General features: G+C 34.7%; 1 protein-coding gene across 5 annotated transcripts in view; it reads right to left on the bottom strand.

Moving 5' to 3' along the window:
- The window catches only part of PIBF1 (progesterone immunomodulatory binding factor 1), a 317,017-nt gene that overhangs the window by 236,189 nt on the left and 54,352 nt on the right, over positions 1-26,476 (bottom strand). For all 5 annotated transcript variants that reach the window (XM_074191801.1, XM_074191800.1, XM_074191798.1 and 2 more), the window contains exon 10: positions 3,214-3,312. In XM_074191801.1, the coding sequence (XP_074047902.1) occupies positions 3,214-3,312 (99 nt within the window). The remainder of the gene's footprint in view (positions 1-3,213; positions 3,313-26,476) is intronic.

Below are 26,476 nucleotides of genomic sequence, written 5' to 3'. Positions count from 1 at the left end.
TGCTGTGGCAACACAGAAACATGGGGTGCCAATTAAATGTACAGATCTCAAAATCTTTTTTTGCATTAATTCTTCTCTTTGAAAAAGAACCCTCCCTCCCCCCCAAACCTTGGTCAATGACTTCTATAAGCTCAATATTAATTCAGTGCTAGATAAATGGCAAATAGAGAGTAAAAAATATTAAAAACTCAGAAACTTATAGGTTAGTCCAAAGTGGCTTGCTACAGGAATAAATCATAGAACTACAACTTTTCTAAGCCAAGCAGCTGAACTGACTCAGTGAATAACCTGGAAAAATTACTTTTCTCTGACACCACCCCCCAGTTTCCTTTCCTTTAAATGCAGAGAAGTTGTGAGGATTAGAGAACCCACATAAAACATAAAAGAAACAATTTGCTTAAGAAATAGGTACTATATAAAGAGCAATAGTCTCTCTCATTTACTATTATTTAAGATTTACCAATGACCTACACAGTGGTTTAAGATAAATGTATTTTTCAAAGACAAATTTAGGGCAATTAGTATGCTAAATATTTTTAAACACCTGAAGCCTATTTGGCTGTGACAGCAAAAGAAGCTGATGTTTAGAAATTATCATGATATAACTCAACTCACTAAAAGCACAAAATATTTTTTTCTGTTTTAATCACAGATGATATAGAAATAATAATACATTCTTACATATGTAATAGACATAAACCCTAATATTACCATGTATCAGGGTGAGGCCTTTAGAAAACTGTCCAAATCAAATCTTAATGAACTGAATATTTTTGGTGTTTTTAAGAAAATGTAGCTATCTTCTATAAAAACCAATATTTGAATCAAAAAATTTTGGATCAATTTTAACCAATGCAAGATCTTCTTAGAGAAAATAGTGAAAACAATACACAGAGATTTATTAAAATGCAAAAATAAGCAATGTACCTTTTCCCTTTCTTAAGGGTCAACAAATATTCAATAGTTTTTTTCTCAGTTTTATTCTTTACCCCCCCCCCAATCTATTTTTGTATTTAAAGCTGTTGTGGATAATTGCAGGTGAAAAGAGGTTGATCTGTGTATAACCAATATTTTACTTCTAGAAAATATTTGTAGAGGTAGATGGAGATGAAGAGAAAGGACCTGTGATTTAGTAGGAAATCTAATAAGCCTTTACCAAAGTAGATCAACAATCTCTTTGTACTACTGAGTCTCAGTGGCAACTGGAGACTGGGCCCTTTTCTTCTCTCTCTCTCTCTCCCTCTCCCTCTCCCTCTCCCCCTCCCCCTCCCCCTCCCCCCCCCCTCTCTCTCCCCCCCTCCCCCCTCCCTTTTCACTTGGTGACCTCATCAAACTCCCACAGATTCATTTATCATCTTTATGTTGATCATTCTTAGATTCATTTATTCAGTCAATTGACTTCTTGTTTCCTATCTCAAACTGACTACAACTAGATAACTGGTAGATGTTTTAACTCAGTATTTTCCTAAATACTCCCTTCTTTCAAGCTTCTCGCTCACTCTGGGGGTACTGCCACCTCGATTTTCCACTCTCTAGCCCCCCATTCATATCCAGTCTGTTGGTGGGGTTGTCAATTTCACTTTGCAACATGTCTTGTCAAGCCACACGGACCCTGCAGACAAGACGGGCCGAGCTCCTTGGTCAGTGAAGGTTGAACCTAGAAGAATGGCGCAGGCTGACTGCTGTCAGTTATAGTTTTTCTAATGCAGATACACCCAGGGCAGTTGTGGCATTTCAGGTTCATTATCTTAAATATCAATGACCACTGTATTGCTGTCATGTAAGGGTCAGTAAAAGAAAACTCTGTATAACAGAATGCTCAAAAACAAACTAGTATAATAAAAAAGAGAGCCAAAGTCACAATTTCTATTCTCTTCTCCTAAGTTTTGAAAAATGAACTATTGAGACTGAAATCCTGCCTGAGCCTGAACACTCACTTAAAATGTGGATTTAAAAAAAATTTTACTTTTATTTTCAGATCCAAGTTCCCTCGTTCTCTCCCATCCCTTAGCCACTGAGAAGGCTTGTATATATGAAATCCTGCAAAATATTTCCTTCTTAGTCATGCTTGGATTTTCTCTTAAGATCTCTTTAGCAAATATTAATCTGATTTTAAAACTAAACCAGAAATAAATAATATTCTGAAACAAACATAAATCAATGTAATTCAATTTAAATGAAAGTTGTAGAGATGTCGAAATAGAAATAATTTATTATTTCAAATATTTCAAATTTATATGTTAAAGGACAAAAAAAAGGATAAACTATTTTTGGTATACCACTGATACATTTGTTTGATTTATTTAGAAATGTCTAGTTTTTAATTAAGCTATACTAAACACACCTTTGTAGTAATAATAATAATAATAACTAATTCTCAAAATTTCTCTTAAAAATTATGTTGGGGAGGGAGAAAATTTGAAACCCAAAGTATCAAAAAAACAATTGCTTGGAATATTATTGTTCTAAAAGAAATCATAAAGGGTTGGACTTAGAGAAGCATGGAATAACTTATAGGATCCGTTGCTGGGGGAAGGGAGTAGAACCAAGAGAACAATCAACAACAGCGTTGTGATATGAACAACCCTGATCGAAGCAGCATCTCTTAGTAGCCCAGAGAGCTAGGACAACTGTATTTAACTGGTTATGTACTATATTATCCCCAACCAGAGGAAGAAAAACAAAACAAAATACAAAAAGGGAAAAAAAACCCCATCTGAATCTGATGAATACTTTATAAAAATTATCTCTTATGCATCTCTTTCCCTTAATCCTAATTCCTCATGCCAAAAATTACTAATTTGTAAACATGTTTAACAAAATATGTATGTAAAATGCATTTACTATATATGTGTAGTCTTAAGTGGCTCAAATATCAAATAAAATTAGATAGAAAGGTTAAATTCTAATACTTTACAAATCACTAAATCTAATTTCATGACAAGATTCTAATATAAAGCATACTGCCTTCCACACAGCAATCAGTCAATATTTATTTATTGTGGTTTACCAGAATAACTTCTTAGACCTGCTACTACCAACATTTATACTTTGCGCAGAGTATGAATGATGATTACTTCTTTTTTAACATCAAAATTCCTTTAAGGGGATTTAAAACACACTGTTTTGTTTATATGAAATAAGGGGTACATTAACAAAATATTAATGTTTTAAAAAGTAAAAAAAGCTAATAGCCATCTTCAAGATACTTACTGTTCTAGAAGCTGATCATGTTTTTCTAAAGCATCTTTTTCAGCAGTGACTGCTCTTTCTTTTTCAGCCAGGGCATTATCTCTTGCTTCTCTCAGATTTCTACAGTTAAAAAAAAAATTCCAAAACTTCAGTCATGACTCCTTCTATAGCAATTTAATACTTCAGTACAAAACAAAAATTTTAAATCATCATTGAATTGGTTGGAACTAAGTCACAGTGGTATAATAAACCTCTGATCAATCTTTAAAGAGGATCTACTCTATTTTATATTTGATGTTAGAATTTTTTATAAACCTAAATTTTAGTAGTCTGGTAAAACTTAAGATGCAATATACATGTGAGTTATTTTCATTATTATGTTAAAGTGTATATTTAGGATGCTAATAATGCTAAATATTAATGATTAGGAATGCTGTGTACATAGAGGAAAGTATGTTGAATTTGAGGTAAGAGGATGGATATATATATATATATATATATATATATATATATATATATATATATATATATATATGTTTTTTTTTTTTAACTCAGAGAATGATCATTCTACCTAGAGTGCAGAAGGAACAAAGTCTGACTCTGATACCAAATCTCAAACCAAGAATTGAGGCCAGAAAGAATAGTAAATAGAATTCACACAACACTGAGAATAATCCAGAAGAGTGAAACCAATACAATTTTTTTTTTAGGCTTTTGCTAGCAATGGGGTTAAGTGGCTTGCCCAAGGCCACACAGCTAGATAATTATTAAGTTTCTGAGCCCAGATTTGAACCCAGGTATTCCTGACTCCAGGGCTGGTGTTTTATCCACTGCGCCACCTAGCCACCTCTGAAACCAATATAAATTTGAGCAGAATTTTAGAAATAATTTGGTCACAAGAGTATCTAGAAGATATGAAGCAAGAGCTCATAAATGAAATGAGAGCTTTGGAGAAAAGACTTAGAAGAATTATTAGTGTAGAGCAGAAGGTAGTTAACATCACCTAAGAAATAGACTCTTTAAAAAAAAATTTTTTTTTATTATATTTTTTAAGGCAATGTGCCCAAGGTCACACAGTTAGTGGTCCTCCTGACTCCGGGGTCAGTGCTCTATTCACTGTACCACCTAACTGCCACCAAAACTGACTCTTAAAAATCAAAATGAACCAAACATTATAACAATTTCATGAGGCAACAAGAAATATAGGACAAATAAAAAGATTTTTAAAAAAAGAAGAAAATGTGAGTTATCTATTATGAAAAAAATAACTCTCATAAAGATCAAGGAGAGATAACCAATCTAAGAACCTGGAAATTATGAACAAAGAGAAAAACTGGATAAAAATGCAAGGTTATCCCCCAAAGTAATCTCTCTCTCTCTCTCTCTCTCTCTCTCACACACACAAACACACACACACACACACACACACACACACACACACACACAAACACACTGCTCATATCTATTAGAACTAGGCTCATATCTATTAGAACTAGAAGTCAGGGGGGAAAATAAGAATCAATGAAGTCACTTCTTGAAAGTTCTGGTAATGTTATAGTAAAAATCTAGCGTGGGGAGGGAGGGAAAGAAATCAAAGAAAAAATACCCCTAGTGGCCAAAGGGTTCAAACACCGACAGACCATATAATATAACTATTATAAGATAATATATAACCATAATCAGCATCACACAAGCTGTAGTAATTGCAGCTATAAAGAAGAAGAGATTGTGGGATGCAATATTTTTCTTTTTCCTTTTTTAGGACTTTGCAAGGCAAATGGGGTTAAATAGCTTGCCCAAGGCCACACAACTAGGTAATTTTTAAGTGTCTGAGGCAGGATTTGAACTCAGGTACTGATGACTCCAGGGCCTGTGCCCTATCCACTGTGTGACCTAGCGGCTCTGAAATGCGATATTTCAAAAAGAAAAACTTAAAAAAATTAATAATTTAGGGGGCGGAGTCAAGATGGCAGCATGAAGGCAGGAATTTCCAGAAACTTGTTCCCCCAAAAGCTCCAAAGGCCATCAAATTATAACTCTAGCCAAAATTTAGAGGGGCAGAACCCACAGAAAGTGAGTGATACAATTTCCTAGTTTAAGACAACTCAGAAGTTCTGCAGGAAAGGTCTGTTCCACTAGGACAAGGGGTTGGAAAAAAACCTCAGCATAGCTGCAGTCACAGTACAGCACAGCACAGCACAGCACAAAACAGCTGGGCCAGGTGCCTGGGTCTGTGGCAGAGGGAGCAGTTTCCAGGCCTCTTGGTCCAGGTATCATTGGGGACAGTTAGGAAGAGTGGTGAGAGAACTTTGTCACACCAGGGTGAGTGTGGAGCAGAGCGCCAGCCTCAAAGCAGCCCCGTAGTGAGAATCGGAAGCAGGAGTCAGCAGAACTACCCAGACGAATCCGGAGTCAGCCCATAGAAGGTAAGGGGACTGGGAGAGATTGCAGAGGTTTCTCTGCTCTCCCTAGGGCAGGACTTAGCTGTATGCTCACATTCAGATCTAGGTTGCAGTCTGGGCCCCTACAACACCACCGAAACTGAGCAGGGACCATCCTCACAACTCCAGGGCAGAGGGGAGGGACTGAACACAGGCAAGAGAGCAGTCAAAGCCTCTCATATGAGCTTGGAGGAATTAAAGTCCCTGTGCGTTGTCCCCAACCCCCCCCCCCCCCAAAAAAAAAACCTTGGAAGTGTGGTAAATCAGTCATAGTCTGAGAAAATGAGAAAACAACAGAAAAAGAAGAATCTGACACAGTAGAAAATTACTGTGGTTCCATGTAGGATGAAAATACACACTCAGCTGATGACAAAATCGAAGCTTCTGTATCTAAAACCTCCAAAAGAAATAGAAAATGGGTTCAGGCTATGGATGAACTCCAAAAAGACTTTGAAAAGCAATTAAGGGAGGTAAAGGAAAAATTGGGAGAAATGAGAGCAATGCAGATAAATCATGAAAACAAAGTCAGCAGCTTAGTGAAAGAAATACAAAAAAAAATACTTAAGAAAATAACATGTTAAAAACCAGTTAGGCCAAATGGAAAAAAAGGCAGCCCACAAGGCAAATGAGGAGAAGAATGCCTTTAAAAACAGAATTGGCCAGCTGGAAAATGAGAGAAAAATGCTCTCTGAAGAAAATAACTCCTTCAAATGAAAAATGGAAGCTGATGACTTTGTGAGAAATCAGGAAGAAATAAAACTATACCCAAAAAACCCCCCAAATTAGAAGAAAATGTGAAATATCTCACTGGAAAAATAACTGATCTACTTTGAAAACAGATTCAGGAAAGATGATCTAAAAATTATTGGGCTACCTGAACGTCATGACCAGGAAAAGAGCCTACATTTCATTTTTCAAGAAATAATATAACAAATTTGCCCTTGAGATCCTAGAAGCAGAGGATAAAATAGAAACTAAGGGAATTCACTGATCACCCTCTGAAAGAGATCCAAAAGAAAAATTTCCAGGAATATATTATAGTAAAACTCCAAAACTCCCAAGTCAAAGAGAAAATACTAAAAGCTGCCTGAAACAAACAGTTCAACTACCATGGTTCAATGTTAGGATTACACAAGATCTGGCAGCATCTACATTAAGGGCTGGTAGGGATTGGAATATGATATCCTGCAAGGCAAAAGATCTTGGTTTACAAACGAGAATCAAATACCCAGCAAAAGTGAACATCCTCTTTCAGGGGAAAAGATGGACTTTCAATGAAACAGGGGACTTTCAAACTTTCCTATTAAAACCACCAGAGCTAAACAGAAAGTTTGATCTCCAAGTACAGGACTTGGGTGAACCAAAAAGGGGGATGAGGAACTTAATGATGTTGAAATGTTGGTATTCCTGCATGGGAAGAAGATACTGATAACTCATATGAACTTTCTCATTTATAAGAGCAGTTAAAAGGAGCATATGTAGATAAGGCACAAGGAGGAGCTGAATATAATTATAATATAGTAAAAATATGGAGTCAATGTGTGATGAAGGAAAGTACTGGGAGGAAGAGAAAGGAGAGGAAGAAGGGGCTAAGAATTTCACATAAGAGTCAAGAACAAGCTTTTACAATTGGAGTGGAATGGGGGAAGGCAAGGGGGGATGAGTGAGCCTTCATTCTCATCAGAAATGGCTCAGAGAGGAAATAACATACACACTTAAGAGGATATAGAAATCTATCTTACCCCAGAGAAAAAGGAGAGGAAAGAGATAGGATAAGGGGGAATGGGGTGAGGAAAGGCAGGAGTAAGTGACAGAAGAGAGGGAAGATTATAGGAGAGGGTACTTAGATACAACATACTTCTGAGCAGGGACAGGGTGAAAGGGGAAAGAGAATAGAATAAATGAGAATGGGAAGGAATAGAATGGAGGGAATTATAGCTAGTGATAGCAACTGTGGGAAAAATATCGAAGCAACTTTGGTGGACTTATGAAGGCATCTCGTCCCAGAGACAGAGCCCTTGAATTCTGAACACAGATTGAAGTACAATTTTTTCCCCCTCTCTCACTATTCTTGAGGTTTCTCATCTTTTTTTGGGGGGGGAGGGGGGTTTATGATTACTCTCACAACAAGATTATTGTAATAATATAAACAAAAAACTGTATAAAAATCCAACCTCCCCCAAAATTCATAATTTATCAAGTAAAGCAGAGTTTAAACCTTAAAGGGGAAAAAATTTAAGAGGACAGTTAAGTGAGAACTAAACAATAGTTATGATCATAATCAGAAGAAACAATTGGATAACTCACTCATAACAGAGTAGAGCATGACAGAGTGGATTAAAGAACAAACTCCAACAATGTGTTGTTTCAAATTCTATCTTATCAGCCCTTGTGTGAATTAGAGCAACACACAACCTTTCTAGGCTGCAGGTTCCTAATCTTTAATATGAGGGAGTTAAGTCTAGATGACTCTTAAGTTTCCCTCCAGCTCTGAATAGAGCATTCATTATATATTGAGTCTCAATTTCCTCATTTTTTAAAATGAGGAATTTCTGCCTGAAATCCTATGTTCTTAAATTTTTTCATAATTTGAAATTTCAACTAGTCAGTCCTGTGTCAAGGTAATAAAAATAATATTAATAATGTTGATAATAAGTGGCAATTATACAGAACTTTAAGATTTACAAGTACTTTCTTCACAAGGACTACCTAAAGGGTGGACAGTTTCTTACTGTTTCCATTTTCACGATGAAGGAATTGACCCTCAGGAGATTATAAATTTGCTCAGGGTCATCTAGGTGTTATTTGTCAGAACTAGATTTGAAACCACTGACAACAAAAAAAGTCGAGTCCAATTCTTTCTACTATATTATGATGCTCTATAATTAGTCTATTCTATTCCAATTACTTTAAATCTATAATCAGGAAGTAGGTATGGTATTTGATCACCATGGTCACTTCGAGGCTTCCTTCTCATGGTTTTTACTTATGAAACATTCTCATTTTTATTCCTGCCTTCTATCCAGTTGAGTTCAAATTTACTCTCATACATTTTACTAGCTGTGTAAACCTAGGCAAATTACTTAACCTATGTCTCCAGACATAGCACCCTTCCTTCTAGAATTCTTATTTGGATTTAATCAAACAAAGCACTCTGCAATCCTAAAGGTATTAAATGAAAGCAATGAATAGTATCCCATCTACACCTCGAGGACCTTTGCTCACCTTCATCAATTCAATACTATCTAACATGCTTATTAATTTCCTCATGACTTATAAAATATCACTGTCTGAGGTTCAAGGAAAGAATGGAGAGGGAACAGGAAAAACTGGAAAAATGTCTGAACTGTAAAAAAAGGGATACACAAAGAATGATTTTAGAGTAAAAATAAATTAAACTCATTATGTTTACATATAGAAATTTATATATGCCTGTTTTTGGTTAAACCTCATTTGAAAGGGGCGGCTAGGTGGTGCAGTGCATACAGCACCAGTCCTGGAGTCAGGAGTACCTGAGTTCAAATCTGGCCTCAGACACTTAATAATTACCTAGCTGTCTGGCCTTGGGCAAGCCACTTAACCCCACTGCCTTGGAAAAAAAAACAACAACCTCATATGGAGCATTGTGCTGAGTTATATGCACCATGTTTTAGAAAGAACATTAACAAGTTGGAGAGGAATTGAACAGTATTGTGGAAAAATTTGAGTCCAGTTCCTACGATATTGAATGAAAAAACAGGGGAAAGTGTAGAATATAATAGTGTTGAATTTCTGTTGCTTGTCCTTCATTCTGGAAGAGGACATTTCAGGTTAGACATTTTTCCAGGGATATGGGACCTACCTGAGTCTACTTTGGGAAAAAGAGTACCTAGAGAGCTCTAGGGTTCTAGGGGGACCTCCTGATATTCCAGGGAACTTACTTGTGTACTTGTTTTATCTCCTTGTAGATTACTTTTACCTAAAGATTTTAAAATGTACTTTTGTTAAAGAAATTGCATTATCTTAAGCCTCAAGCTTTGAGTGGCCCATTGTGCCAATGTGGAACCATGAGGTTGGGCCATTACCTTCATGCACAGGCTCTATCCTCCAGACAAATCTTTTCTACTTTGGTTCATTGACCAGGCAAATAGAACAAATTATTCTTCCCTCCTTCCTTTCCTTTGAAGATCAACTCAAAAACTAATATTAACCTGTTGAAAATCCTAATTCCTTAATGAGGTCTTTTATTCTTGAATAGATATATTATTGGTAATATCCCTATAACCTATTTATAAGCACCAGATAATTTTGATTCTTTTGATTCCTAAAAATAACAGTTCTATAATGTTTTATGGTTTACCAGGCACTTTCCTCAAAAAATAACAGGTATAATAAATAATAATGGGAGTAAAGCAAATATTACACTTTTAGAGATGTGTTCAAGGCCTTGAAAGATTAGATATCTTCTAAGGGTCAATTAACAAATATCAGAATCAGGATTCAAATTTAAGCTACCTGATTGTAAATTTTGTTCTTTTAATTTTATATAGATGATAATTTTATATAAGAATAATGAGATCCTTTTTACTTGGGGGGGGGTTGGATCTTTGATTTCATCAGTGTGGGGAACTCTCAGTGAGGAAACTCCATCCATGGAGGTAATTTGGCAACAGTTGTTTGTTTATACTTGTTCTTCAATAGGATCATTGACATCACGAGGGTGATATGGATAGGATATGAGTGGGGCAGAGTTGTATAACATTAATAGTTTGAATCTCCATTCTAGTGTCAATGAAGTACAATGGTAAGACTTTCAAAAGTTTAGACAATTGAGGATGGCCCAGGGTGACTTTGGCTTCTCTAAATTAAGCTATTTCCCAGGTTTCAGTTTGTCTAAGGCTACACTCTAGAATATATGATCTTGGAGAGTAGTCTTGGGGCACTGACTTGCCATGAGTACTTGACTGATATGAGTCATTAGAGAAGTATAGTACTACAGGAATTGAATGCTGTATATACTTTGAAAAAATTGCTTTGTTGTTCTTTTTTGTTAAGTTAAACAGTTTAAACAATAAATCAATCTGCAAGAATATATTTAGTATATGCCAGATACTATGATAACTCCTTTGATGTAAAGATAGAATTTATAATCCCACAAAATTCAGAGCTAAAAAGAACCTTGGATGCCATCTATCTAGAACCAATAAGATATGGGCAGCTAGGTGGCAGAGAGGATAGAGCACTGGCCTTGGAGTCAAGAGGACAGGAGTTCAAATTCAACCTCAGAAACTTGACATTTATTTGCTGTGGGACCTTGGACAAGTCATTTAATCCTGATTGTCTTGCATCCTGGGTCAAAGCATATCTGGCCACTGGACCTACATGGTTCTGATTGAGAAAATGAGGCTGGTGACTTAGCACCCCCCCAACTCAAATCCAAGTCATATGCTTTCATAGCATTATTTCCCTGATGTCATGACCTTCTTTGAAAATGAAAGGGAAAAAAAAAACAGCTGCAGCCTCCTGAGGCAATCTATTACACTTTTGTACAGTTCAGATTGCTAGAGGTCTGTTTTTTCTTATTAATAAGTTTAAATTGGGTTTTTTCTTTTTTTAAAAAATTTTATTTATTTTGAGTTTTACAATCCTTCCCCTAATCGTACCTCCCTCCCCCCCACCCCCCACAGAAGGCAATTTGTCAGTCCTTACATTGTTCCCATGGTACACACTGTTCCAAATTCAGTGTGATGAGAGAGAAATCATATCCCCAAGGAAGAAACATCAAGTTTAAGAGATAATAGGATCAGACAATAAGATACCAGTTTTTTTCCCTTAAATTTAAGGTAATAGTGCTTGGTCTTTGTTCAAACTCCACAGCTGTTTCTCTGGATACAGATGGTATTCTCCATTGCAGACAGCCCCAAATTGTTCCCAATTATTGCACTGATGGAATGAGCAAGTCCATCAAGGTTGAACATCACCCCTGTGTTGCTGTTAGGTTGTACAGTGTTTTTCTGGTTCTGTTCGTGTCACTCAGCATCAGTTCATGCAAATCCCTCCAGGCTTCCCTGGATTCTTGTCCCTCCTGGTTTCTAATAGAACAATAGTGTTCCATGACACACACACACATATCTATATCTATCTATATCTATACACACACACACACACATACACACACACATACACACACACACAGTTTGCTAAGCCATTCCCCAACTGAAGGACATTTTTAACTTAATTTCCAATTCTCTGCCACCACAAACAGGGCTGCTATGAATATTTTTGTACAAGTGATGTTTTTACCCTTTTTCATCATCTCTCCAGGGTATAGACCCAGTAGTGGTATTGCTGGATCATAAATTGGTTTTTTCTAAAACTTCCACTTAGTCCTTTAAATCCTTCTCTTGCGTGACTTGTCCAAGGTCACACAGCAAGGCAATTATTAAGTGTCTGAGGCTGAATTTGAACTTCCGACTCCAGGGGTGGTGCTCTATGCATTGCGCCACCTAGCTGTCCCTCTTTTTTTTTTTTACTCTGACCTATTCGTCACAAAAATCCTTCAAATCCTTCTCATTCACTGAGATTCTGTACTCTTAGAAGCTCTAAATATTTAGAAAACTGAAAGATCATTTAACCTGAACCCCAAAGATCATAAAACCCGAACCATTTCATTTTAGTAGGTGAAGAAACTAAGATTTACAAAGAAGTGGTATGCTCAGGACCAGAATTTAGAACCTTTTACACTACACCATATTGTTATTTCCTTCAAATCACATCAAGCCTTTGTGGAAATTTCTATTATTTGGAAGGTTCACAAGAAGGAAAATAAATTGGAAAATGTCTTTTGTATAAAAAAATATACAGTACAGAGTAAAAACATTTTTAAAAGAGAAGACAGGAAGAAAGGGCAAGCTCTGAAAAATCTTATAAAACTGCAAAGATTGAACATGAGACAAGTGGACAAGTAACAGACTGTTTGCCTGTCTTCTAAGCACAGTCAGAGGCCCAGGATAACCAGAATGTTGCTCCCTACGTGATATTTTTTTAAACACAAGAATTCATGAAGACTATTTGCTTTGGCATACAGAGGTCACAGTTTCCATTGGTAGGAGGAGTATTACACCAGTGAAACCACAGATCCTTTAAGTACTAAAGTAAATACCCATTAAACTATTCTCGCCATTAGAAGTAAATTTTTAGTGGATAATGTAAAATGTCATTACATACTGATTATAATGATTTCTTATTAAAACTACCCATTATATTTTACATATTAATGGCAATCTTAAAACAAATTAAACATTTTTATATTGTTCTTTTTCTAGTCTAGATGTTTATTCAACAAAATGATTAAAAAGTATACTAATTTTTATTTCTTAGAAAGAGACTCTACAAATTATTTCTTTAATACAAGAGTACCTCCAAACAGGTTAACTACTATAAAATGACTATCTTCTTGGGCCAAGCACCATTCCCAGTTACATATTAGGAACTCTAATATGTAGTAAACAGTAAAATAAATATCTAAAACAAAGTGAAATTATTATGGAAAAATAAATTTAAGCAAGGCAACCTTCAAAAAGAGCAAAAAAAAAAAAGAGAGACCAAAACAAAAACAATCAACTGCTTAGATCTAATAAACAAAACAGCAAAGAGAACAAGACCCTCTTAAGAATCAAGAATAGAATAGAAACTTTAAAATATAATGTAATAGAAAAATAAAATGTAATAGAAACTTTAAAAAGATATAAAAGTGGTATATTTTGATTTGACATTATATTGATAGGAAAAGTTAACATAAAAAAGTTATTATTTCATATAAAGGTGTAGAGTGTCTCATTAAAAACTGAATGCTTTGAAGGGCTCAAAGATAGTCTTATTTGTCAAAGACAACCTATTCCTCATGTGTTTTCTCTATATTTTACAAACTTCAAGATGAAAGTCTAGTTAACATTTATAAATATATAGAAGAGAATGAATGCTTTTTCCAATAATAGAAAAGAGAAGAGCTTGGGGAAAAATCTCCACAAAGTTAAAAGTAATGGAACTATCACCACAAGTATAATATCCAGGCTAGATAACTTTTCTCTTTGAAGACAAGGAAAAATTTCAAGACCTAGAGGATCTGAAACAAACTGTCAACAAAATATCACAGCTTCAAAGAACATTTTTTTTTAGTTTTTTTAAACTAATTTTTATTAAAGATATTATTTGAGTTTTACAATTTCCCCCCCAATCTTACATCTCCCCCCCCCGCCCCATGGAAAGCAAACTGTGGCTCTTTACTTTGTTTCCATGTTGTACCTTGATCCAAACTGGGTGTGATGAGAGAGAAATCATATCCTTAAAGAAGAGAAGTCTAAGAGGTAACAAGATCAAACAATAAGATATCTGTTTTTTTCTAAATTAAAGGGAATAGTCCTTGCACTTTGTTCAAACTCCACAGCTCCTTATCTGGATACAGATGCTACTCTCCTTTGCAGACAGCCCAAAATTGTTCCTGATTGTTGCACTGATGGAATGAACGAGTCTTTCAAGGTTGATCATTGCTCCCATGTTGCTGTTAGGGTGTACAGTGTTTTTCTGGTTCTGTTCATCTCACTCAGCATCAGTTCATGCAAATCCCTCCAGGCTTCCCTGAAATCCCACCCCTCCTGGTTTCTAATAGAACAATAGTGTTCCATGACATACATATACCACAGTTTGCTAAGCCATTCCCCAATGGAAGGACATTTACTTGATTTCCAATTCTTTGCCACCACAAACAGGGCTGCTATAAATATTTTTGTCCAAGTGATGTTTTTACCCTTTTTCATCATCTCTTCAGGGTACAGACAGTAGTGGTATTGCTGGATCAAAGGGTATGCTCATTTTTGTTGCCCTTTGGGCGTAGTTCCAAATTTCTCTCCCAGAAAGGTTGGATGAGTTCACAGCTCCACCAACAATGTAATGGTGTCCTGGATTTCCCACAACCCTTCCAACAATGATCATTATCCTTTCTGTTCATATTGGCTAATCTGGGAGATGTGAGGTGGTACCTCAAAGAAGCTTTAATTTTTTAGAGCATTTTTTCATATGGCTATGGATTGCTTTGATCTCCTCATCTGTAAATTGCCTTTGCATACGCTTTGAACATTTGTCAATTGGGGAATGGCTTTTTGTTTTAAAAATATGACTCAGTTCTCTGTATATTTTAGAAATGAGTCCTTTGTCAGAATCATTAGTTGTAAAGATTGTTTCCCAATTTACTACTACATTTCTTTTGATCTTGGTTACAGTGGTTTTATCTGTGCAAAAGCTTTTTAATTTAATGTAATGAAAATCATCTAGTTTGTTTTTGGTGATGTTCTCCAACTCTTCCTTAAGTCATTAACTGCTCCCCTTTCCATAGATCTGACAGGTAAACTAGTTCTTGATCTTTTAATTTGCTTATAGCATTGTTTTTTATGTCTAAATCCTGTAACCATTTGATGTCTAAATCCTGTAACCATTTGTCCAATTCTTTTTTTTTTAGGTTTTTTTGCAAGGCAAACAGGGTTAAGTGGCTTGCCCAAGGCCACATGGCTAGGTAATTATTAAGTGTCTGAGACTGGATTTGAACCCAGGTACTCCTGACTCCAGGGCCGGTGCTTTATCCACTATGCCACCTAGCCGCCCTATTTGTCCAATTCTTAAAGGTAAAAATGAGAAATACATTTCTTGACACAATCCATGTGTGGATTTGTTTTGCACAATTATACTTCTTTGTCACAAATTAGGATGTATCTTTATTACTTTGTTACAGGTTTGGGAAATAGTATAAAAAGGTAGGAAAGAATAATAGTGATGGCAAGAAAAATGTTAATGAATGTATAAAATACACAAAAACAACAGAAAGAGCAATAGGGTATCAGAATTAACCACGTTAAATTTACTATCCAACTAAAACCCAAGCTCTACAACAATAAAGATTCGCAGTTTCACATGCAATGCTTTTTTCATTCATCTTTAAATATGGGAATGATCATATTGAAGCTTGTAAAGTCCATATTATTGAAAAATGAGGAGAAAAAAAAAGACTAGGACCAGATTATGAAATCTATGAAATGCCAAATAGAGGCTTTATGTTGGAAATAATAAAATCACTTGAACTCATTTAGGAGGGGAGTGATGTAGTCATATTTATACTGAAGAATACCAATTTGGGAGCTGTGTGGAAATTCAATTATAGAGAGAACAAAATTGAGGCAGAGAAACAAATTAGACAACTATTGGAGTGGTGTCAGTGAAAGTGGATAAGAACCCAAAATAAGGTGTGGGTGGATATAAGAGATAGAAAGCTAGTAAGCTCTTTTCATAGGACCAGCCAACAAAATCAATCTTCTCTTTTTTTAAAATGTAAAACTAGTGTTTTTTTGTGAATAAAGATTATATTTGTCTTCTGAATAAAAATAAGGAGAAAAGGAAAATTAAGGAAAATTAAAATCATCCACTAAGAGGGCAAATCTCTAAAGTAAAGACATTTAGATTTGATACTCCTAACAAAGAAAAATTTCCCAAATATCGCCTCTTGTCTGCCCATTTTCCTTATGACTCTAAATCGATGGATCAAGATTGCAACAAGCTAGGGATTAATTGATTTTATAGGGATTTGAACCCAGGTACTCCTGACTCCAGGGCCGGTGCTTTATCCACTATGCCACCTAGCCGCCCTATTTGTCCAATTCTTAAAGGTAAAAATGAGAAATACATTTCTTGACACAATCCATGTGTGGATTTGTTTTGCACAATTATACTTCTTTGTCACAAATTAGGATTTAGGGATTAATTTGATATTATAAAGTCTAATGATAACTTCAGTTATAAGGCATGCAAATAAAAATATCAGAGGAGAAATTTTGTTGGAAAAGATAATTGGGAAATTCATGAAATCATAATATTTTAAAACTTGGAAGTGCCTTAGATATAATCTAACGCATTTATTTTACAGATGATAAAACTGAAAGCCAGAGAAGGGGTGACAAATATATATTCAAAGATATACTAAAAAAATAATAAAACAATTATTTTTGTATTTCTTTTTTTTTATTTTAGGGCAATGGGATTAAGTGACTTGCCCAAAGTCACACAGCTAGGGAATTATTAAGTGTTTGAGGCTGGATTTGAACTCAGGTCCTCCTGATTCCAGGGCTGGTGCTCTATCCACTGCACCACCTAGCTGCCCTGAAAAAAATTTTTAAATGAAAATTATTCATGAATTTACAAGAACACAAAACTTAAGGAGAAATAAACAAATTAAAGTATAAAATATAATTGTGAACTTATACATCCTACTTACAGAAATAAAAATATTTGAATGATAAATGTTAGACAAATCTTCAACATGCTCTTGATAATGATTTTCATGTTAAGAACAGTGACTTTAAAAAACAAGGCAGATCTTAGTGTGACTTGAGCAGATAGGCATGTGAGTTTAAGAAATGTGAAAATGCTAGATAAGAATAAAGACTTTTCTAATAAAAATAACTTTTATAATCATTTGAAAATGTTAATAAAATTTTGATAATCTTTATTTTAGAGAGAACCAAGTTATAAAGGTAGCTCTACAAATTTATCAACTCATGAGAACCTGAGTAACCACTGTGTCTTGTTTTTTGATAATAAACAAATGTGCACATACTATGTAGGTTTGGGGAATTTTTTCTAAAGGAATGATTTTTATACACTTAATCACTGTTATTCAAACAAACTAGAGAAATGAAAATGTAATTTTAAACAAATTAACAAATAAACTTGAAAAATAAAAAAATTTTAAATGAAAAAATAAAAAAAAATTTAGATATTAGGGTGAAGATAGGGACCACTGACACATACTATTTACACATGTCCATTAGGCTTGTGCATTACATGAAAAAGAAATGAAGTGGACATGATATACATTTAAAAATGAGTACTTAACCATAGCTTACATATAAATCTGAATAACTCTATAATAGATCACAAACCAGATGTTCAGAGCTGGAAAGATCTTAGCCAATATCTTGTACAATCACCTGACTTTACAGAACAGCACAGTATTGTGAGAAGAGTTGGGTTTGGAGTCAGAAGGTCTAGGTTTGAATTCCCAGCTTTTGCTACTTTATATGAACTCAGGGAATTCACTTCTCTGGGTCTCAGTTTTCTCATCTATAAAATGAGAGTTGGAGATGATCTTGAAGCTTTCTAGATCTACAACCTATTATTCTATGATATTAACAGTAAACTAGAATCTTGAGAAGCATTTTTACTGCTTTATGAATTAGTGATATAAAGTATTTTAAAAAATATTCCAAAAAATGTCCCACTTGCTATTGTGGCAGGTGCTTTTCCCTGGTCTCATTCTACCAGAGCTCTGCCAGTTACAGGGGTATCCCTGAAATTGTTTCTTCCCTAATGTTATCAGGTAGAACCTCCATTCTGGGCATTTTCACCCCTTCCCCCAATTCTTAAATTGTTAGTTTCCAATGATTAGGCCTCAGTTACATTTAAAAACTTAATTATTTTTTTTTTGTTTTCACCAAAGGATATTTAATTTAAAGATGAAGAATTTAAGTACAAACACCCCCCCTTCTCCCCCAATCATGCTCACCGCTATATCACTTTGATCCTGGGAGACTGGATTCAGATTTAATGCAGTTTCTATACCATAACTGGCCCCACTAAATTCAGATCTAAATAAAGCACTGATGCTGAAATGAGTCTTTATTGATGACTGGGTGCTTAAGGTAATTCCTTTAACCTAGATTTTAGATTGACTGGACATAAAACCGGCCCTGGAATATATACTCATGGATGTCCTTTTGGCTTATTCTCCTGACTCTTCAAAATTCACAAGTTTAGAATCTTGTTAACTTAAAACAAACGAAGAAATAACAAGACACTGTATCATTCAGATATGTTGATTCCAAAACAAGCCTGGCTAAGGTTTCCCTATCACAATTCTCTCTGTTCTCTCATCAGACATGAGACAAGGAGAACTCAACCAAGAAGGTGGTCCTGAGGCTGCTCTCCCCAACCAAGTTCTAGCTACACAACCACAGTCAAAGAGAAAGAGTTTCCTATTTACCATGTGGTTGGTATATCAAAATCATTTATAGATTGTGCATTCTCCAAATCCATTCAAAGCAATACCACTACACGCTATCGTAACCATTCTAGAAACATTCTTCTTAGTCTCTTATATGTGGGGAACTGCATTAGTGGAAGTCTGCATATTTTCATAAGGAATGAATTCATGACCAGTCATTCTCATTACACAAATTTATATGATTATAAACAAGTCCAAGAAATGTAATTCCATCAGATCTTTATTGTAGGATCATGACAAGGTCAAAGATAAAGAGAATCATGTTCAACAGGTAAAACAGGGTAGTAAAAATTGTCAACAATGGAAAAAGTTTATCATTTTCTTCTTGGAGATTAGTGATCCTTCTCTGTTGTTGCTTTTTGCTTCTTTTGTGCCAGAAGTTCCTTCACTTTAGTATTTTTGTGTTCTAAATCTGTTAATCTGTCTTTCATTTTTTAAAAAGAACTTCCATTATGGATTCAATGTTTTCTAATTTGCTAAATGGGTTTGAAAATTCTGCTTACTCATTTTATTGAAGAGGAAAATGGAATATAGAAAATTTAAGTAATTGACTTAAGGTCACAGAGTTTATAATTTTAGAGACCAGATCTGAACTTGAGTCCTCCTAATTCCAAGTCTAGGGGTCTTATCCACTAGGTCATACTATCTCTGACATTATGCACATTTGGTATATAGTTTCTTTTTTGGATACTTAAAAGAATCTGGAGAAAGTGATGAATTCATCAAATTCTTGATCACATACTTCCACAAGTAGAAGGAAAAAGCATATAAATATTCTGAAGGAAACTAGGCAGTAGAATGGATAGAACCTTGGACCTGAAATCAGAAAGACCTGAATTCATAACAAGGTTCAGGTCCCTGCTAGCTGTGTGACATGGGACAAGTCACTTAATTGCTTTGTATGATACTGTTTTCTGAACTCATTCCATTTTTATTTTAGATAAAATTTTAATGACATCTTTTGATTTTATATTTTACTCCCTGCCCCAAAAGTGAACTCTTCTTTTAAACAAATACATAACACAAACAGGTAACAATTAAAGTAACAAATATAGAGACTTGTCTTACAGAGTTCCAAAGTAATCCCCTATTTCTCCATCAAGCTAAGGGAACTATATTTCATTATCTGTTGAACTCATATGGAGCATCTCAAACAATTGTATTACTTAACATTATTTTGCCTTTTAGTAGTTCTAGAATTTCATGAAACTCAGGCTAACAATATGGTGCTATTATTTCTCTATCATTTTGATTTCATCATTTTAGATCAACTAAAGTGAACATTGTTTAAAAGTATGTTACTTATTTTATAGAATCATTTGTGATTATAAAAGACATTTTTTAAAATGACCATTGTTCTTTTTTATATGTAAATATTCCTATTATTCTAATGAACAAAGTAACCATCTATAAAGGATAAAATTTGAGCACTATCAGAAAGGTGGTTTAATAAATTTTCTTGGGATAATACTTTCTCAGTGCCAGAGTTTGCTGATAAAATGCTTTTTTTTTTTATTATGGAGAAGGGGACATTGTGATTACAAAATGAGATGAAATGTTAAGATCTTTGGGAAGTGGAACCACAAATTAGGCATTATTATTACAGTAAGAACAAAAACAACATATTGAAAACAGAAAAATATGACAGAAGAGTAAGATCTGTAGGTGAATATAAATCAACAAATGTGTTTGTCAAAAGGCTACGTAATGGTTGTTCCACAGAATGTGGAATTCCATTTTTAAGTAATTTTATAATTGGTCTGTTAGGTTAGGAAGTAGAAAAGGATACAAAAAGAGAGCTTTTAAGTACAATAATTAGTGTCATTCTAGTGATTTTTTCCCCCTTTCTCCCATCATAACAAAAGCTTTCTTGACCACAAATTATATCACTTTTCAAGCACCCAAGAAAAAGCTTTAATACTTTTTGCAGAAACTTGTTGTGATATAAAATAGCTTTAAATCCAAGTTTATTTATGGAGGTTAGCTGAAAAGTTATAATGCATTACAATTGAAGATATTTTGTATATTACTGGAACCAATTTTCATGATTTCCATTCGTCATTTTAAAAGTGCATTTCTTCGTTTTTGCCAAAAAATCTTTTTCTTTGTTCCCATCTCACCAGATAGCTTATAATATTTTTTAAAAAACCTTTATATGGAAAAACTTTAAGTAGCTCTTCTTTGTCATCTCAGTAAATTAAATTATTTTTGAAGGATATGCCTTTAAAAGTAACTCTTTACTTTCCACTTTCTGAATATTACAATGGGTAACAAGTTACCAGCTCACTTTTAAATAGGCATAACCCATACATATCAGTCAGTCAGTGAATATCCAGGTGAGTATCCACTTGAACGGCAGTTTCTCCTTGGTATTTTTTTCTTCTCTATTCTTTTCCATTTCAAATCCCATACTATCTAGATTCTCTCCTTTAATCCTAGCCCATTATTCTTAGGAGACTGGGACTGAAAACTGAAAAATTCAGATGTTCAGTCCTCTGCTCTATGCTACTATTGCCTCTATTCAAGCAGTGGTTTGGTATTTAGCCTTTCCTATTATCCTAACAGCACCCTTTCCCACTTGTTTATATATGTCCCCATCGTCACTTTGTATATTTAACTTTCTCTAGGAGTAACTGTGAAAAACTGGGAAAAGAGAATGGAGTGACATTGAAAAGAGTCTTTCTCTGGTGGTGCTAGCAATTATAACCCACTGAAGGGTAGAAACTATGAGACTGAGTTCTGTTTTCCATCTGACAAGAAGAGTCTTATTTTGAATAATTAAATTGTATAAGTGGAAGTAAGAATTAGGGAGACCAATTCCCCATCTGTGGAAGAACACAAAAGGAGCTTTTTCCCTTGTTATTCTTTGTACCCAAGAATTCCTTTTTCCATCCATCCTCTTTACACTTGCAGTTCCTAATCTGGTTGAATTTTCACAAAACACTACAAAAATCATTGTGTTAAAAAGTTCCTGGAGATTTAGTCTAACATCCATATTTATAGGTAAGGAAAATGAGAGTGACATGCAGTTATAATCAAGATTTAGCTTGATTCTGAATTCTTTAATATTATTCTCAATGACAGGAATAAAGGCAAAGGGAGAATACTCATCAAATTTTGGAAGAATAGTTAATAATCTTGTTAATAGTGTTAGGATATCCCAAAGCTCCTGATGGTCTAGAACATTTAAGTGAATCTAATGAGATAAAATTTAACAGAGATGAACATAAAGTCCTTGGATTTTTAAAGACTCAACTTTATATAACAGGAAAAGGATGTTAATTTGAAAAAGAATGAGAGTTTAAATATGCTTCTACATTTTTTGCTATTCAACACTGCATCAAGAGGGATGATTGAAAAGTTTACAATAAGATGAATGCTGAAAACTATCTTTGCCTGAAATTGGAAAAAATACAATAACATAAAAAAAATGATATGATTGCCAGAAAATCCTAATCCAGTCTTCAGTATGAAGAAGAAAGGCAGTGTTCAGGACAAGAGAGGTTACAATTCAGTCCAGTACAATATTGTGGTCAGTTGTGGAAATGACATTTTAGGGAGAACACTGATGAATTGTAGTGTGGCACAGATAAAGTACAATGATGAATTTTGGAAGGTAGCTAGATGGGCTTTGTGGCCTTGCTACATGAGGTTCAGCTTAAATGTTAACTTTGGAGTTTTAAAAACTTTGGGGTGACATGGATTCTACTACACTGTTGTAAAACACACATTGCCTCGACTCCTTGCTTACTGAAGGGGTATAGATCCACGCAAAACCTTAGAACTTTAAGATTTTCATGATTATTGGATTAATGGACAGGAAATGATAAGAAGAAAATTCAGAGAAAAGTCGAAACAAAAGGTTATAAAGGAACCAATATATGAACATTCTAAGTAAAATATGAATTATAAAATCAGTGAACTGGTTAAGATCAATAATTCTCCAAATATGTAGCATATGGTCCCTGTCAATTGTTGCAAAGGTCCCAAAATCCAAAGTTGTACCTAGCATTTCTATTTTCATTTTTAACCCCCCCAAAATAAATATTATCTCCTAAAGACCAAGTATCTCGCAATATGCATATTACTATTTAAAAATAGATTATCTCCTAAAGACCAAATATCTCACAATATGCATATTACTATTTAAAAATAGATGTATATGCTATTGTGTTAAAAATATGAATTTATTTAAAATCTTTATTCAGTTCATGGGAACTTCTGTTCATCTTGTATATTTGTAATCAACAGATACTACTAAAGAGTCATATGATTTACAACTAATATTGTGTGGCATGAGATTTTTTAATGTTAAAAGGGCAAAAACAGTCTAAAACTAATAATTTCAGGTTTTGTTTTGAGCTTGCTGTTTACCATACATACATACAATCAGAATTCTAATGCTAATCAAAGAAAATGTTCATTCTGTGTTAATTACACAAAATGAAACAGCCAAATAACATGCATTCACATACTAAAAAGACAGTACCATTTGTTACATTCATTAGTTGGCTAAAATGAGGTACTTATTTCTTATGAGAATATCCTGTAAAGCATTTTATAATGAAGTAAATATATGCCAACTATACTGAATTTCAAATAGTTGCACAAAAGATTAGAGATTATCATCTTTTGAAAGCATTAATGCTAAAACTCATTTAAACCTTTCAGGTAGGTAGATTGAGGAGAAGTTAATTAGATAATGGACCCATTCAAAATTAGTTTCCCTTATACCAGAATAATTCTAAGAACTAATCCTTTCAAGCAGCTTATCAAGTAAATGATATTTTAAATGTAATTAATATAATCAACACTTCTAGTAAACTGCTCTATCTTTTGTATTTCTTATAGAGTTAATTTTGTATGCAAATTCTATTTAATGACAATGATGGAAGTTTTAATAACAGAATATATTAGGTAACAACTGAAATAAAGAAGAAAGTTGCTTCTGATATTGCCAAAGACTTCTTAAGTCCAGGCAACTACAGGCAAAATTCATCTACTTCTTTTTTGGTCCTGGATTTCCTATTTATGAAATAAAGTATGCAGACTGAGAAGGGAACAGCTAATTTAGGATGTAAACATGTGGCTAAGAAGACAATGTCTCAAAATGGGATCTGAATTTCTGGACCAAGTATTAAAATATAAGAATGTCAAACTCTTGAATAGAAAGCTCAAAAGAATTTGGTCCAACTATATAACCAGAAAAAACTACATTGATGATGAATTCTTAGAGTAGAGACTATGAATTCAGTTGGATGGATGATCTCCTGAAAACACACACACACACACATCTTGGATAGTCATTAAAATTGGGGGGAGGGGAAGAAAGACGGTCTAGTAAAGAATTTTAACAATACATGATATATGGCCCATGTGATAAATGTGTGTTCTAGTACTTATCAAATGAAAGCTATAAGTGAATTCTTTGCAGTGAATTTATTCAAAGACTTGGTCAAGAATCACAAAGACTGATAAGGCATTGATGGGCTGCAGTCTGAACTACTTAAGAGAATACCTATATGTCCTCCAGAGTATTAAGGAAAAATGTACTAATAATTATAGATAGCCAAAAGTGGAATGGGCTGCCTTAAAGGACATACGATTCTTATTCATTAAGTAACCATTACTCTGGCATGGTATAATGAATAGAGAACTGGTTGTGGAGAGAGGAATATCTGAGTTCAAGCTCTGTCTCTTGGTAGTTCTATACTTAGTAGTAGTATAATCGTAGGTAGGTCCCTTAGTCTCTCCGGGCATGTAAAATGAGAGATTATGCTTCAAAATCTAATGATCCTAATAAGGATTCTTTTTTCAGGTATAGACAGGCTGGACTAGATGGCCACTTCCAATTCTTTGATTTTATTAGTGGGGTCCCGAAGAAAGAGAATCTATTGCTTTTCATGTGATCAAGTATACCATACAAGAGTGAAAAAGCGTGGCAAATGCCAACACCAGAACCATCTATGTGCTATAACACAGCCAAGGGAACTGGCAGAAACTGGCTCCAAGAACCAGCAGGTATGGCGAGACTACCAATGTGCTTCAGAATAGCCTGGGGGAAAGACATAAATACCCTACCGGCCTCAGCACACCTCAGACACCACCACTAGGAACCCAGTTCAGCATCAGGTAAACTGCCAGACTCCTAACAGTTTCTAGCAGCACCAGCTGCCCTTAACTCTCTCCAGACTTCTACAGTTTCAGCAGCACCAGCTACCCCCAAGCCTCAATGCAAGGGGGGAGGGGCTTCAGGGCAATATCAGTGCACCACCGTGCAAACAATGAGGACCAGCCATGACACCAGAAACCTGAGACTGTAATTCTTCTGCCCTGGGAGCAGAGTCTAAATTTAAAAGGATGGAAAAAGGCAAAATAAAGGAGAAAAAAGCAATTAAAAAAAGATTATGACCATAGAAAGTTATTATGGTGAACAAGAGGACAACAATGTCAAAACATCTATGGACAAAAACCCCAAAGAAAAATGAGAAGTGGTCTCAAGCTCAGAAAGAACTCATGGGACCATGGGACAGCTCAAATATCATATAAAAGAGGTAGAAAAAAACCGAGAAAAGAAATGAGAGTGACGCAAGAGAATTATGGAAAAAAAAGAGTTAATAGTTTGGAAAATTGCTCAAAATGTAGAATTGACCAAACGGAAAAAGGAAATATAAAAATCCACTGAGGAAAATAACTCCTTTAAAAAAGTACAACTGGCCAAATGGAAAAGTAGAAAAGTTAGTTGAGGGAAACAACACATTAAAAGTTAGAATTAGTCAACTGGAAGTTAGTGACTCTGCAAGACATCAAGAATGAACCAAACAGGGGCAGCTAGGTGGCGCAGTGGATAGGACACCAGCCCTGGAGTCAGGAGGAACGGAGTTCAAATCCATTCTCAGGCTGTGTGACCTTAGGCAAGTCAACTGAACCCCATTGCCTTGCAAAAACCTTAAAAAAAATCCCAACCAAATTCAAAAAATGAAAATAAAATGCAAACTATGTCATGGGAAAAGTAGGTGACCTGGAAAATAGATCAGGAATGACAACATCAGAACTGGACTACCTGAAAAATCATAATCAAAAGGAGGAACTAGAGAGTAGCTCCCAAGAAATTATGAAGGAAAACTTTCCTTAAGAAGGCAAAATAGGAATTGAAAAAATTCACCTTAGGAAACAGATACCAGAATAAAAAATTCTAGGAAAATTATATAGCGAAATTTCAGAACTATCAGGTCAAAGAAAAAATACTACACGTGGCCAGAAAAAAAACCAATTCAAATATCAAGGAGTTAAATCAGGGTAACACAGGACTTGGCAGTTGCCACTTTAAAAGCTCAGAGGTCATTGAACTTAATATTCTGGAAGACAAAGGAGCTAGAACTACAGGAATCACCTACCTGGAAAAATTAAAATAAGGGAAAAAATGGTTATTTAATGAAATAGAAAGATTTCAAGTTTTCATAAAGAGAAAATCAGAACCAAACCAAAAATATGGCCTCCAATTTCAAGAACCAAGAGAAGCATAAATAGGTAAAATGGGAAAAGAAAACAAAAGTTTTTACATCCTTACATGGTAAAATAATAACTGTAATTCTTAAAAATTATACAAAGGATGATGGTACAGGAATAATGGGAATTTGAGGGAATGACATAAAAACATTAAGAGGGGCAGCTAGGTGGTGCAGTGGATAGAGCATGGCCCTGGAGTCAGGACAATCTGAGTTCAAACCTAGCCTCAGACACTTAGCTGTGTGAACCG

Source organism: Macrotis lagotis, chromosome 6 (assembly GCF_037893015.1).
Source record: "Macrotis lagotis isolate mMagLag1 chromosome 6, bilby.v1.9.chrom.fasta, whole genome shotgun sequence".
Lineage (NCBI taxonomy): Eukaryota > Metazoa > Chordata > Mammalia > Peramelemorphia > Peramelidae > Macrotis > Macrotis lagotis.
Note: the sequence above shows the minus strand (reverse complement) of the source record. Positions and strands in the feature narration are given on the sequence as shown.